At 38.0% G+C, this 15,266-nt stretch overlaps 1 protein-coding gene across 1 annotated transcript; it reads left to right on the forward strand.

The window, feature by feature from the left end:
* Positions 1-518: 518 nt before the first annotated feature.
* LOC113024236 (tetraspanin-5) lies at positions 519-12,014 on the forward strand. The gene is made up of 10 exons (XM_026171117.1): positions 519-978; positions 3,562-3,612; positions 5,532-5,678; positions 5,775-5,945; positions 6,021-6,146; positions 7,846-7,893; positions 8,531-8,647; positions 8,741-8,802; positions 10,368-10,420; positions 10,507-12,014. Exons 1-9 carry the CDS (start codon positions 895-897, stop codon positions 10,378-10,380), a joined length of 819 nt encoding a protein of 272 aa, XP_026026902.1. The 5' UTR covers positions 519-894; the 3' UTR covers positions 10,381-10,420; positions 10,507-12,014.
* Positions 12,015-15,266: the final 3,252 nt, after the last annotated feature.

A 15,266-nucleotide genomic window follows, 5' to 3' on the forward strand; every position in this document is an offset into this window, starting at 1 on the left:
CATAATTTATATTTTCTGTAACTACATTTGTAATTATACTCTTTATACTTTCTATTTCAATTCTTTCTGATAAAAGCATAAAGTTCGCATTACAAAATGACCTGTAATCAAGTCTGGTGAAGCAACTCAATCCTGTTTCTGTCTCAAAAATATATTAATTTTAATATTTAACATCAACTAAGATGTCCATGTTTATTAGTCTTTAACTTATTGATTGATTTAATACCCAGCAGCCTCAAAAAACTGCATGAATGAATTAATATTTATTCCACTACAACTTGAATTACTATTTCAAGCCTTATACCCTTATTATTGCCTAATAGCCTGATGGCTGTGATGAAGTTTACTTATGTATTCCTGTCGTGTATCATACACGTATTTAGTTAATGGGTAATAAATTCCGCTATAAATGATTAATTACCTCGTAACCAGTACTATCTGCCACTGTAATGGGGCTAGAGACCCTCTCATGGAGGAAGTCCCGCCTTCTCAGATCACTAAAAGAAATCATTGGTTCCTAGACATGGCAATCAAATAACAGCCATGTCTAGATTACGGGTCAGATAGGAGACCGTCGGTTTTAATCTGGTTGACTTTCACTGTGGTTTATTTCAGCGTTACACCTCTGAGGATCTACGCAGGGTAAAAGCTGAGATCTGTAGAGGGACGCCGACGGACTGTGAACGCTCCCCGACGGCTTCATCTGCGACTTTTATCCGCACAAAATCAAGATGGTGTTAATAATTAGACGCTAGAAAGGGCGGCATGTGTTGAGCCCTTAAAAAAAATTATTAAAGGGTGTTTCCAGAGGATCCCGACTGCCAAACACAGAACAGCTGCAAATGTGATTCCTGCTCGTTGCAGAGGCGGCGAAGGAAAACAAAATCCATCCAGATGATGTCCGGAAAGCATTTCAAGGCTCACGAAGTGAGCTGCTGCATCAAGTATTTCATTTTCGGATTCAACATTATATTCTGGGTAAGTCCCCCGTCTGCGACTTCAGGCCTGCCATCGTCAGTTTAACACACTGACACGCTCTTTGTTCCCAATCAGCAGCTGTGAGGTGCATTTATGTGTGCGTATGTGTTTGTTGTTGTGTCTATGTTGTCCTGGGTTTCGATTCGCTTCCACTTTCTCTTTTGCTCCTGTGCACTTGCTCCCTGTCACCCATCAGCCGCTTTGTTTTCGTGTGTCCTCCATCAGAGTGAGAACAGCTCTCTCTCTCGGCATCATCGCGTGTTTACATGACCGTAGCCTTCAGCTGAGGCCTTTTTTTTCTTCTTTTTTCGTGGTGATGTTTAGGTTGAGAAAACAGCCGTCACCTTTTCTATGCATGAGTGAAACCGCAGGGGAAAAAAACAAACATTCCGTCTTTTAAACCCACAGTCACCGTGGGCCGCCACTTCCTGGCTTGAAACAATAACCCGCATGGGTGCTTTTTTCACAGGTTGTTGATGAGGGAAGGTGGGGTAGGCTTTACTAATGGTTAGTTAAGTTATTAACAGAGCGATGCTCTCGTAGAACCGCAGCGATTAATCGATTTAAACAGTGACTGTTTTGATCGATTCATTGTTTTATCTCATTTAAAGCAAAAACGCTGTCAGTGAGTCCAAGTGTTAATTGTTTGATATTGGCTGCCTCTCCAGTACTTGCATTAAAGTAAGTAGAATAATCAGTGGATTTAGAGGATTGGTCGCAGAAAACAATGCCTAACTTATAAGTGATGTATGAAATAGTGTGGCCTGGTTTGAATAAGAGACAGCAGGGACATTATGCTCATCATTGATTGTTCTGTCATATTTTTTTTAATCGTCCGTCAGTCAATAAACAGTTTGGCTGAAATAGCAGAATAAAACTTCACATAATGTAGTGATCCAAGACGCTCAAGAAAACGTTGAGAGTAATAATTTTGTTTTTGAGGGTGTATTGGCAGAGCTATGCAGCATTAACCTTTTTGGATAACAGGAGCTCCTTTGTAAAACATGCACAGGCCACTCAGAAGGGTCATACCTGCGTTTGAAACCAGGATTGTCTGGCCTTGAGGCCATAGTGCTAACCACTGAGCCTGGTGCTGCCTGAGACATTTGTTCATTATCATATTTGGTGCCAACAAATGAACTGCTTGCTCCACAGCATCATATACAGCATGTTCTTTGGATGGATTAAATATGGGCATATCTACTTTTGTCTACATACGAATACAAATACAGATACAGTAAATTGCAGCAGTCCTACTGATAGGCACCGTTGGCCATATAAGGCCTTTTTAACAGCAGGGATTTTGTCTTGTTATTGTGGGGAAAACACAGATGCTGACAACATCTCTGATGATATTAGTAACAGTTCAAGTGTCCTGGTAAGTCATTGCGGTGTGGGAGTGTGGGACTTTCGGCCAAAGCCCCTATCTTTTTTTATTCACTTATTTATATCAGTAATTTTGACTTGTGCTAACTGACATAAAAAAATTAAATAAAACAAAGAAGCTAAAAAATACACTAAATTCAGCACATGCTACTTAAGCCATGAATGGCATTGGTGTGCCCAGTGGTTCTTCACGTATCGGGGACTGATAGAGACAAAGGCCTTTGGGCTGTGGAAAAGCTCTCAGCCAACTGTACAGCAATCGGCCCCTTTGAGCTTTGTGTCATTCAGGTATCAGCTGCTTATGTCACAAACAACTGTTCCCCTGCCTTAACAGCTGTCTCACAAACAAATACTTGAGATGGTCTGTAAAGTTCATTATCTTTAATCTAAAAAAAGTCCTTAGTGCTTCTATCTGGTGAATAAATGTGTCTAATTCAACAAAAGACTTCAGTTAAAATCAGTTATTCAAAAACCTATTATTTCTCATCTTTATTTTAGTGCTTGTTAAAGTCCTGGTAAGTTAGTGGGGTTTTAATTTTAATAGTGAAGGTGTTCTTGGATAAAAGCATATCCAACAACAATAATTGTTGTTGAAATCCTCACAAATTAAGTGGCTTATAAAGTATACTGTTTTTCTCAAGTTTCTCTTGTCATGGTTTGTCAGTGAAGATGTATCACAGTAGACACTGAAGCATAAATATTTTTTACCGAGTTTGTCTCTATGCTTTTTTTTTTAAGTGCATTGTGGTGAGTAGGATGTAAAAAAGTTATTTCAAATAGAAAACCAAAACTCATTGCAAGTGAATGTGAAAGTAACAAAAGGCATGGAAATGTGACAATTAAATAAGGTGTTTATTAAAAACATATTAAAGTAATTAGCACAAGATTTAAAAAGTCTTGTAAACACAAACTACCATAAAATATTAAATCACAATACTGTCATAGTAATAATATTCCCGATTACTGCTTCTACACTGCGGCGTACAGTTATGTACAGTCAAGCTGTTTAAAGATGCTTTCTAATGTGGAAGCCTCCTGCTGATCCTGCAGACTGGGATGAGAAATATTTAGTAATGGACCACTGCCAGGAAAATCTCTCTGTAGTTTCTGTCAGTGTGCGTCTGTGTGATGACTACATGTAGCAGTCACAGCAAAATAATCCTGTTCTCTTGTTTCTCTCTTTTCTCCCTCTGTCAGTTCCTTGGAGTAGCGTTTCTTGCCATTGGTTTGTGGGCATGGAGTGAAAAGGTTAGTCGTATATTAATGTGTAATAACAAGTTGCAGGACTTATTTCTGTGAAGCTTTTTACTTACAGGTATCTGCAAATATTCCACAAACCGGCATATCGTTGTGGTTTATACTCGACTGCGTGCAAGGAATGGTCACCATGGCTTTACTGAATCAGAAAGGAATGCTGTGCTTTCCTGTGGGACTCATGAACAATGGGCTATGAATTGATCTGATGCATTTCACAGATTTGTTCATTGTGTACTGAGAGTGCAAAAAGCAGACAATCTACTGAGAGCACTTTTTCACCAAAGTACATTTGAAGATCTTGATTGTTATCTCATCCTACATACGTGACTACAACTAATATTATTTAATTATTTGTTAATTGCTAAATTATTATAATGGGTTGATTAACTTTAAGATTAATATAATGTCAAATGTATGGTGTAAAAAGTGTGGGTTAAATTAGACTGTTAGCTTTGGACAAAAACAAACAGCTAGCCAGGCTCTATCTAGAGGTAAGAAAATCTACATACAGCATCATGGGCTTGAATGTGTTCTTTTTCCAGCACAGAATTATTGTACAGTATGTACCTTTAATCTTAAGAAAAAAATAATGGCACAGGTTTAAATTTTATTTTGGATTTTCTCTAATCCACACAGGGTCGAAAGTATAAATGCAGGTTCAAATATATACATATTTATAATATCTGGTCAAATGTCCCTTAGTTGCACCTTGGTAGCCATCAACAAGCTTCTGCCATAATTCTGCCTGAATATTTGACCATTCACCTTGGCAGAATTGGTAAAGTTCCTGGCATGGACCTGGCTTTTAAGCTTAGTCCATAAATACCCAAAAGGGTTGAGGTCAGGCTTTGGGAAGGCCACTCCAGAAGCTTAATGTTAGCCTGCTTTATCTATCCCAAAACCACTTTTGACGTGTATTTGGATCATTGCCCTTTTGACTTGTCAAAAGCTGCAAATTTCAATTGAGCTTGAAAGTGTTGATTTTGGACCAGGGGCTTCTTTCTGTGGTGAAACACTCGCTTGACTGGAGACAGTGACGCTGGTGTTTCAGCAGTTTCCAGTCCATAGCAGGCTTGAACCTTAATTTTTGAACATCCTAACCAACTACCGTTCATCCGAGTGTGACGGCTTGGATCTTCTACCAGACTTTAGCTGGAACTGGTGGATGTGGTGACACATTCAAATAACTTATACTTACATAGAATTGTTTGAACTGATAGTCTTGAAATGTGAAGTTGTTTAGAAATGACTTCAAGAGATCTACCCAATTTGAATTCCTTAGATTTTTACACTGTTGTATTGAAGAATTCAGTGAGTGCTGTCAAACAAATCATTTGTATGCTGATAAAGTTGTGATCTAGTTGTGGTCAGTCATGATCACTACCAAGTTAATAGGCCTAGACTTTGCTATACAATCATTCTACCCTGGTAAAAGAGCAGTTCAAAGAAAACAATACCAACACTACCATGGCATTCATGCTAATGATAGGTGCATGTCAACTTCTGACACAACTTTAATAGCATATCTATAGCTCACTGGTTTACATGCTAGAGCTTGTTTGTTTCGTCACTGCAGAAATTGAAAAATCAAATTAGGTTGGTTAGCTTTGTACAGATCCAGGAAGCTAATCGTAGCTAATATATGATAAGCTAAGTCAATTAAAACATATTTACATTTGCTCGCTCTGAGCAAGAGTAAATTAGCTTGTTCCCAAAAATCAAAAACAATTGACAATTTTATTATTAAATTCTTTTAAATAATTGCTTACATTGGTTTGGATTGTACTTTATGAAATTTGGGTGTTAAACATGCTTACAAAATGATTACTTTACCTGGGAAGAATGTTAGCAATGTGATGATATTTCAGTGGTTTTTCAGTTGAGTTTGACCTCACGTGCTTTGCTCCCAGGGTGTTCTGTCCAACATCTCATCCATCACTGACCTGGGGGGCTTTGACCCTGTCTGGCTCTTCCTTGTCGTGGGTGGTGTGATGTTCATTCTCGGGTTTGCTGGTTGCATTGGAGCGCTGCGGGAAAACTCTTTCCTGCTCAAGTTTGTATGTTTGTTAAAGGCTTTCTCAGAAATCTATAATTCTTTATATTTCTTGTTTTCATAACAGTTATTATATTCAGAAAATTCTCATGTCTTTCAGTTCTCCGTGTTCCTGGGCATCATTTTCTTTCTTGAGCTGACTGCTGGAGTCCTGGCCTTTGTCTTCAAAGACTGGATCAAGGACCAGCTCAATTTTTTCATTAATAACAACATTCGGGCCTACAGAGATGACATTGATCTGCAGAACCTGATCGACTTCACCCAGGAATATGTAAGCAACGTTTCTTTATTTGTGCCACCGATTTCTTTCTAGTATTTTTACCTTGTATTTTATATGTTATTGCAGTGGGAGTGTTGTGGAGCTTTTGGGGCTGATGACTGGAATTTGAACATCTACTTCAACTGTACTGATTCAAACCCGAGTCGTGAGAAATGTGGAGTGCCCTTTTCCTGCTGCACCAAAGATCCAGCGGTATGTCTCTCTATCACAAGATAACGTTGTGGCTGTTGGTGTTTTTGTGTCCTTTGTTAGAGTTTAAAATAATTTTTAACATGCTGAAACTACAAGACTTGAGGGGAAGTTTTGAAGGGCTTTCTTGTCACAGACAGCTTGTTATCTATGTTCTCCAGAAGAAGCAGTGACGCTATCAGCGACGATGGCTTGCATCCAACAGGACGCTCAGGACGCTGTGTTTAGTCGTGTCAGGCCCTGACTGCAAGTCAGAGTCTGAAAGCGGATGGGTGGGACTCTGGACCGAGGCATTTTTTGGCAGAAAAATACTCTTAACTGCTGCTTACTGTGCGCAGCAGTGACAGCATTTTTCTTCAGAAAAACAGACTCAGGAAGGGTTTTATTTGACAATCCAAGGACACGCTGTCCCACCAAGGTCATTCTCTATAGGGGAAAAAAAAGGAAACACTTGGATTTAAAAAAGTTGTTTTTCAAAGGCACCGTGTGCTCTTAATGTGTATACCATATCAAAAATTTTCATTTTTTTTTATTTTAATTGTTTAGTTGGGTTGTGCAGCAGGTGTCTTTTGTGGTTATATTTCAGGTCAGGTCTTTATCAGCCAGTTTCAAGTCAGTTGAAAGTTGTTGTTTTTTTTGCTGCTAGCTTTCCATCAAAAAGTATTAATTTAAAATAAAAGGTGACATTTAAAATTAGTTTTGTTAGCTACCGTGGCTCAGGGGGTTGGGAATCGCATCTGTAACCAGAAGGTCGCCGGTTCGATCCCTGGGCTCTCTGTCCTGGTCGTTGTGTCCTTGGGCAAGACACTTTACCCTACTTGCCTACTGGTGTTGGCCAGAGGGGCCGATGGCGCAATATGGCAGCCTCGCTTCTGTCAGTCTGCCCCAGGGCAGCTGTAGCTACAACTGTAGCTGCCTCCACCAGTGTATGAATGTGAGAGTGAATGAATAGTGGTATTGAAAAGCGCTATATAAATCCAATCCATTATTATTATTATTATTTAAATGCCATAAAAATGACATCCAAAAGCTGAAATGCTTTTAGTGGGTTTTTTTTACATTGCTACAAATGCTGCTGGAAGTTTGACTTCTTTTAAACTTTTTCCTCTGCTCTATGGATCTAAGGAAAAGGCAAAGGTTTGCCAGAAACCTCTGCCAAGCAATCCCCTCTGTCTGTGACGCCACATCCAGTGAAGCCATTTCATTTTGGCTGACCATTAAGGAAAAGATTTCCACCAGACTTTATTCTCAAACATTGCCCTTTGTCAGCGGTGTTTTACACATTTTATTTTAATGATCTGCCCACTAAAGTTTTTATTTGTTGTTTTCAGAAGTCTAAGAGAACAAAATTTGACTTCTGGGAGTTAAATGTTACTGTAGCCCAAGTTTCTGCAGCTGTGGTCCCACACAGTCTTATAAAGGTTAACCTGACCAGAAAGGCAGATGCATCCTTGCACACAAAACGTTGGAGTCGTTTAATCTTCACAAGTAGAATATAATAGGCAAGCAAACATAAACAAATCCTTGGTTTATATGCAAAAATCTTCACAGTAACTGTATAACCATGGATTGGTGAGTTTTACTCATGATCATCTAGTTTTACAGTTTTTAATGTGTATGCATGTTTTATTGTTTTTCACTGTAAAGGCCAGTCTAGAATCTCTAGCTAATCTAAAAATGCATGTGTGTCTTCTCTTCGCAGGAGGACGTCATTAACACTCAGTGTGGATACGACATCCGAGCAAAACCGGTGAGCTACAAACGGAAACTTAAATTTATCACCGAGACTGAGACCCTGATGTAAAAAGTAAAAGGAATAGAAAAGAGTAGAAAGCATGAATTGTTCTGGCTTATTTTGCCTCAGGGAGGTTTATATGGCTATATGAGGTCGTCAGTTGCTCCACCCTGGACACAATATTCCTCTTTCAGTATGTTTCTCAACTCCTCACTCGTGAAAATACAGCAGCTGGCTCTCCATCAACACTTTGGGCCTTGTGGCATTACTCATGCAGCAGCAATGCAATGGGAATTGAAATCCCCTCCCCCACCTGTCATTAGCTTTGGCCTTACTGCACGGCCAGCGTAATGTAAGGAAAAAAGGCTCTGTTTGTTTTCTTGACTTTAAATGTGAGCCAGAGTGAAGCAGTTTTAACAAGAGTCAGAGGAAAACAGTGAGCCGAGTGTGTGTTAACGACTACGTAACACTGGATCAGAGGCATTTTGCTGTGGAGGGCTTTAGGGGAAACCGCAAAATGAAAAGGGGAATCATGTGCTATTAAAAATAACTGTGTTGTTAAGTGTCGTGGAGCAAAATAAAACCAAATATATTTCAGATGAACTTGACTATCACGCTGTAGTATTGGTTTGACTTGTAATTGTTTTGACAGGACTCTGACCAGAGGTCATTCATCTATATCAAAGGCTGCGTACCACAGTTTGAGAAGTGGCTTCAAGATAACCTGACAGTGGTGGCAGGCATATTTATTGGGATTGCATTACTGCAGGTGGGGATCAGTTTGTCCTAAACATCTGAGCTTTTGTCATTTTTTTCCATTACCTAACAATTTGTTTTCCTTTTTTTTAATTTTTTTTTTTAGATTTTTGGCATCTGTTTAGCGCAAAATCTCGTGAGCGACATCGAGGCTGTGAGAGAGAGTTGGTAGGTAGCAAGGGTCATCAGGGTGACGCGTCAAATTTTGTGTCTGAGTGCATCATTTTTGTAAATCAGTTCACGGCTTGTAGGGGTTTATTTTGTAATTTAACTTAACATAACTACATGAGTTAAATTTAGCGGCTCCATATTTAAGAGAGCATTAAAAACCTCTTCAGGCAGCCATAAAGACCTGATGGGCAGGGCTGCTTGTGTATTATGAAATATCCTTTTGACTATTATTACTTTTGTATGTAAACCTTCATAATAAAAGTCTCACGATTATGGTTGCAACACCCTGACATGGAAGAACATACAAATTATTGGACAGTTGCACAAAAGCTTTAATTATTTGAAAAGCTTTACAACTATTGGTATTTATAAATTTGGACTATATTAACACTTAAAAATTTAAAAAAAGCACAACAGAGTATTTTTCTTTAAACTACACTATAATTCTTTTGTTTAGTATCGTTTCAATTTTTCTTAGTCCTCTTTAAAATGACAGTTACACCTGACTATAATGATCATAGCGTATCTTTGCTTTTATGTGTCATGTTCAACATACGTAACTCAGTGGTGACGAAAATTTGTATCGGCAACGAAATTTTATTTAGTCACAACTAAATATGGAAAGATGAATCGCACAAAGTGCAGCAAGCCTGGCAAAAGCGTTCCGTCTCTGTTTTTACTAGATATTGTAATGCACCGAAAATGTTTTGGAACTAAAAAAAGGTTTAACAGAATAAACTCCTACTGTCATGAATTATTTTAATCTAAAATGATGCATTATGTGTGTCACGTCAATAACTTATAAGCATGATTTCGTTGTTAAAAATTAGTTGGCGGCTGTAGAGTTGGCTTTGGGTGTATTATGGTTCAGAATGAAATAAACATGTAATATGATAATAAATGTAACAACGTTTTGAAAATACATTCCAGGTCCACAAATGAAGTCCTGAATTTGAAATTGCCTGAGTTTCCCTGTATTAACACCAGCAGGTTGATATCTTTGCTTCCAAGTGAGATAATTGTGTGAATTGTCACATACTGAGTTGCTTTGTGGTAACTTTGGTTATTCAGGGACTTTCTGCAAAGCACCACCGTCAGGCTAGAAAGGCGCCCTGATGAAAAAATTAAACGTTGTTGCAAACATCTTGAACTTAAAAACAAAAAGAATCACAAACAGCTTCATCGGTATTACATCATTAGTGTTAATGGCAAGTGTAATGTAAGGAAACAAGCTGCCCCAGTTATTCTAAAACTTAAAAAACATCCACCCAATTGGAAACTTGAAAATGTGCTGCAGCACACACAAACCTCTAAATACCACCATCACCCGCTGCTTTGCAAAGTCCTGCTTTGAAGGTTGACTATTTAGTCAGCGTTTTCCTGTCGCCATCTTGGTTATTTATTTCATTCTATATGGGATCATAATTCACAAAATAAGCATGTTGTATTAACTAACCCTCTGCTTCTCAGTGTTGCAAACAAAGCTTATTTTGCTTGTGCTTTTTATTGTCTTGGTTGTTTTATTGTTCCGATTCATAAATCTGCTTCCTGTTTTTGTGCAGTTTGTTTACCTAAGACCTCCAGAGAGTTTTCAAAGGCAAGAAAGATGTACAAGGTAAGCGCTTTGAGATCAATATAGCAGTATAAATTATCGATCTCCTCCGATGTTTTTTATTTTTTATTTTTATTTAATTTTTACAGGACTGCGGCTCGGATGCCAGCGTTGAAGGGAAGTACTTTAGTCACCTAAAATGTGCAGTATGAAGAGTCTCGCTCATATGTAAATAGTAAATTTAGAATTATTTTTAGAGTTACTGTATTTTAAATGAAGCACCCCCCCTCTGAAATATACTACTATACACACAAAAACAATGGAAAATAATATTTCAGTAAAAGCTACAGTTACAGTAAAGGCTGTGTTGAAGAAGCCAGGAAGATAATGTGTTTTGCCCAGATAACAAGCGGAGACGGCGTTTCTCTGAGGTAGTGCTTCATTTAGAATATGGTCTGTGGTTTTATATGTCTCACAGCTGCAGTTTTTTAACAGCTGCATGTAAAGGGTGTGTAAGAAGATAAAAGTGATTCTGGAAATGCACTGCATGCCTTTTGTCTCTTGATAGGACATCGGCTTCTAACTGTGTTAAGTATTTTAAAGTATTTGTAAAATAGTAATTTCGATTGAATCGGCTGGTTAGCACTTTGTTGAATGTTTGATGGAGTCTACTTAAGAGAACGAACTTTAGATGTGGACACTGTTACAGATTGCAGTTTGACTTATGGGGGATGTAGTCACCGTGTAGTTTCACGAAGAGACGTGATGGATGTGTTCAGCTTTGTAAACTTGCTTTTCTTGGAAAGAATGACAAAATAATGTAATACATGTACTGAGAGAAACCCAACGATGTGGCATCTAATCAAAACTCAGCCTTAAGCACTTTAATCTTCACAGAGGACAGAGGATAATGAAGTTCATTTCAGCTGTTCGGCTTTTTGTCATGACAGACTGTTATCTGGTCAAGCAGCAGCCACTGGAGGGGGAACTTTCCATAATATGCTTATGTAACATCCTGGTACTTCATAAGTGTCACCTTGAAAATGGGTTTGGGGACTTTTTTAGTGTAGTCACCTTCTTTGCACACAATCTTTTTGTCCATTAGTGTTCTGTCATACCTTCATTAATTTGCCTTTATTTTTAGTTGTGGCCAGTGTGTTGAAATCGTGAAAACCCTTATTTGTTAGATTTTTACTTTTTTTTTACTGCTTGTTGGCACTTAATTGAACATAGAAGTAAATTATTTAATTTACAAATGCACAGTACTTGAAAGTAGAGCGCGCAAGCTCTGTCATCAGCATTTATTAAAAATTCAGTGATATTAAACACACAAAGTTTTCTCTTAACAGAGTGAAAAAAGCCATTTAATGTAAAGGACATGTGAACCTGTGAACTTTTCCTCTGCAGCTGATGACAATATGATATTAATCAATGTGTTTCTGGTTTCTACCACATGTATAATCTTATACTGAGAAAATGTTAGAATGCCAAAATGGTGTCAGATATCTGTTTACCTGCCACTTAGTGCCATATTTGCGATTTCTACATACTCCCGATTATAACCACACTTTTCTTTCACGTGTACTCCTGATTCTTGTAAATAACTGGATTGTGATAAGATGTAGATACATCTGAATAAATGTTGTTCTTTGTATTATTTTGTCTATTTCTGTGTATACTTTGTCTGGATAATATGTTACACTGATACCGCACTTACCTCAGACTAAAATTAATGGTAGCGCTGCAGAGGAATTGTACTCCAGTGTGACTGGGTGAATGACAACTCACTACCTCCATCTTGTGTTTAAAACAATATATATGTTGGACCTTTTTTTCACTGTAACCCTCCAACTGGTCTCCAGCTGTGGGTATCACATATTTTTAGGTTTAATTTGCGTACGGTTTTCATATACTGAAACTAAAGGCGTGGTACACTCAAGCTATAATAATAATATTATTAAAACATATGCTGGGGTCGACAACCCTGGGATTATGACCTCACTGAGGTCAAAATGTTAGCAGAGAAGTGAGCCTGTGATGGGTGGGAAAGAAAAAATAGGAAAAGCACTGCTGTGGCTTGTGTCAAGAAAATGACTCCCCAGTTACTTCATTAGTCAGACTTTGCTCGTACCAGGTTGGACCTTCAGCTCCTTTAATTCTTTGTGGCACAGAATCAGTAAGGTGCTCAGAGGTTTTAGTCCATATTAACATGATAGCATCACACAGTTGATGCAGATTTGTCAGCTGTATACATGATGTAAAGTTCCTGTCCCTCCACCTTCCAAAGGTACTCTTTCGGATTGAGCTCTGTTGACTATGAAGGCCGTTTGAGTACAGTGAACTCATTGTCATGTTCAGCAAACCAGTTTGAGATGACCTGAGCTTTGTGAAAACGTGTGTTATCTTGCTGGAAGAGCCACCAGAAGATGGGAACAATGTGGTCATAAAGAGATGGACATGGTCAGCAACAACACTCAGGTAGGCTGTGGGGTTTAAAATATATTTAGCTGATACTAAAAGGCCAAACGTGTGTCAAGAAATTCTGATCCAAATCTTTCAGTAGAAATCAAAACTGCTTTTTAACTCATCTGTTGTTCAATTTTGGTGAATCTGTGAATTGTAGCCTCAGTTTTCTGATGTTTGCTGACAGGAGTGGCACCTGGTGTGGTCTTCTGCTGCAGTAGCTGCTTCAAGATTTAAAAGGTTATGTGTTCAGAGATGTTCTTCTGCAGACCTTGGTTGCAACAAGGGGTTATTTGAGCTACTGTTACCTTCCTATCAGCTAAAAGCAGTTGGGTCATTCTCCTCCAACAAGGTATCTTCACGCAGAGAACTGCCGCTCATTTTCTTTGTTTCAGACCATTCTCTGTAAACCCCTAGAGATGGTTGTGTGGAGAAATTTCAGTATATCAACAGTTTCTGAAATACTGAGATCAGCCTGTCTGACACCATCAACCATGCCACGTTCAGAATCACTTAAATCACTTTTTTGTCCCCATTCTGATGATGTTGAAGCTTAAAAAATGCATCATAAAGTATTAAAGTGTTGCTGTAGCTTCAGCCTCGTTAGAATATTGATCTTTTTCACACAGCTTTGAAGTAGGTGAAGTCGAGCCAGAAATTTAACTTTTGGTTCCCCATTCTGATGCTCAGTTTGAACTTCGGCAGGTCATCTTGACCAATGTCAACGTGCCTAACGAGAAGCTGAAAAGGGCTGCCTAATAAGGTAGCTGGTGAGTATGACAACACAGCATGGCAAGTTTCAGGCTTTGCTGGAATTAAACAGTTAAGTATTCATCTTTTAAATGACCTTAAAGAAAATTTGAGTTCATGGTAGATGAGATCCTTTCAGTGTTTTAGCTCAGTCAGTTCAACATGTAGTTGATAATCCATTACGTCAACACATGGAGGTAACAACATACCATTTAAAATTCAATTTAAAGTTTGATTTTGGATGATATCTGAAAAATAAAGTTTAACTATGAGATATGGATTTTAAAAATAAAAGTTTTGGATCCTGTAACACTTGTTGGATGTAACTTGATTTAACTTTCATATAAAGTACACATACACTCCAATGTGGCTTAGCTGCTGCCATTGTTGTTCACTAGCCAGCAATCACCAGTACATTATGTGTTCTCAGTTGTGCTACTCAGTAATTATTTATGATTACATTTTAGCTATTACAAATGCTAAAATTAGGTGTGTATTCAGATATGATGTTAGCCTTCAGATGAGTTAGTGAGAGCAATGGTACATGTGTTAATTAGATTAGAGCCACACACACATACACTTATTTTCCTATCAACATATCGCAGATAACCAGCATGCAGTATCTGTTTTCTGAGTTATCAGGAACTGACCTTTGGCATACATTGGGTGTTATCTGCCTCAGTGTGAGTTTTGATCCTTTTCAGGCTGTAAAGAGAAAGAAAAGTTGACACGTGCCCACTAATCAGTTAATAGTAATCAGTTTTCCTCTCAAACGTGTCCACTCCTCTGTACTTTGATTATGAGTGCCAATCTAATGGCATTGTTTGGAGTTTGTTTCTTGTTTTTTTAAATCCAGATTTCCAAGAAGCACACTGAGAAAGCAAATCTCCACCAAGGCAGCTCAGACACTGGGCAGTATTTACTTTTACTTGAATGTTGTTTGATATTTTAGCTAAATGTTATGTAGGAGTAGGTGATGGAAAAGAGGTACTGACTTGTAAATAACTGGACGTGAATAACTTATATAAAGATTATAGGGTGTTTATTTTGTGAAAGTTTGACCTTATTTAACCTTGAAGAAAAGGTCAGAGCTCCAGAGTAATGTGACATTTAGAATCCCCATATATCGTTCCTATAAGCCTGGAAATTATCACTATAAACAATGGCAGTAAGGAACGTAGCTTTAAATAACTCTGTATCGTATCATCATTTTGACCTTGAAGTAGAGGTCAGATGTCAAATGACATGACAATTTAAATCTTTATATGGTACTTTCTGTATATTGACAATACACACCACACTTGTAGCAATAATACTTTTTATGTTATAAGACTTTTTTTGTCAGTTTTCGACCAATAAATCGTTAAACTAATCTTGGTGGATGGAAACATGCTAAGGCTATAATTCTTCTTCTATGAATAACATAATCGTAACTCCTTTTTGCAGTGTGGGGACACCAGCATCTGCAATTTGTTTGCATGTGAAAGAAGTCACTGAATAATTAAAACTCATGTCTATGTCATAAAAATGCAGCAACTGACAGAAACTATAAACTCCACAACTATAAATGGAATGGCTGTTTGTTATTAACTCATTCACTGCCATTGACGTCTATAGCCGTCAATTGCAGTGAATGAGTCAATGGGTTTAACTCATTCACTGCCAATGGCTGGCAGTGAATGAGTTAATAAAAATA

The sequence above is a fragment of the Astatotilapia calliptera genome, chromosome 6 (genome assembly GCF_900246225.1).
Source record: "Astatotilapia calliptera chromosome 6, fAstCal1.2, whole genome shotgun sequence".
Classification (NCBI taxonomy): domain Eukaryota; kingdom Metazoa; phylum Chordata; class Actinopteri; order Cichliformes; family Cichlidae; genus Astatotilapia; species Astatotilapia calliptera.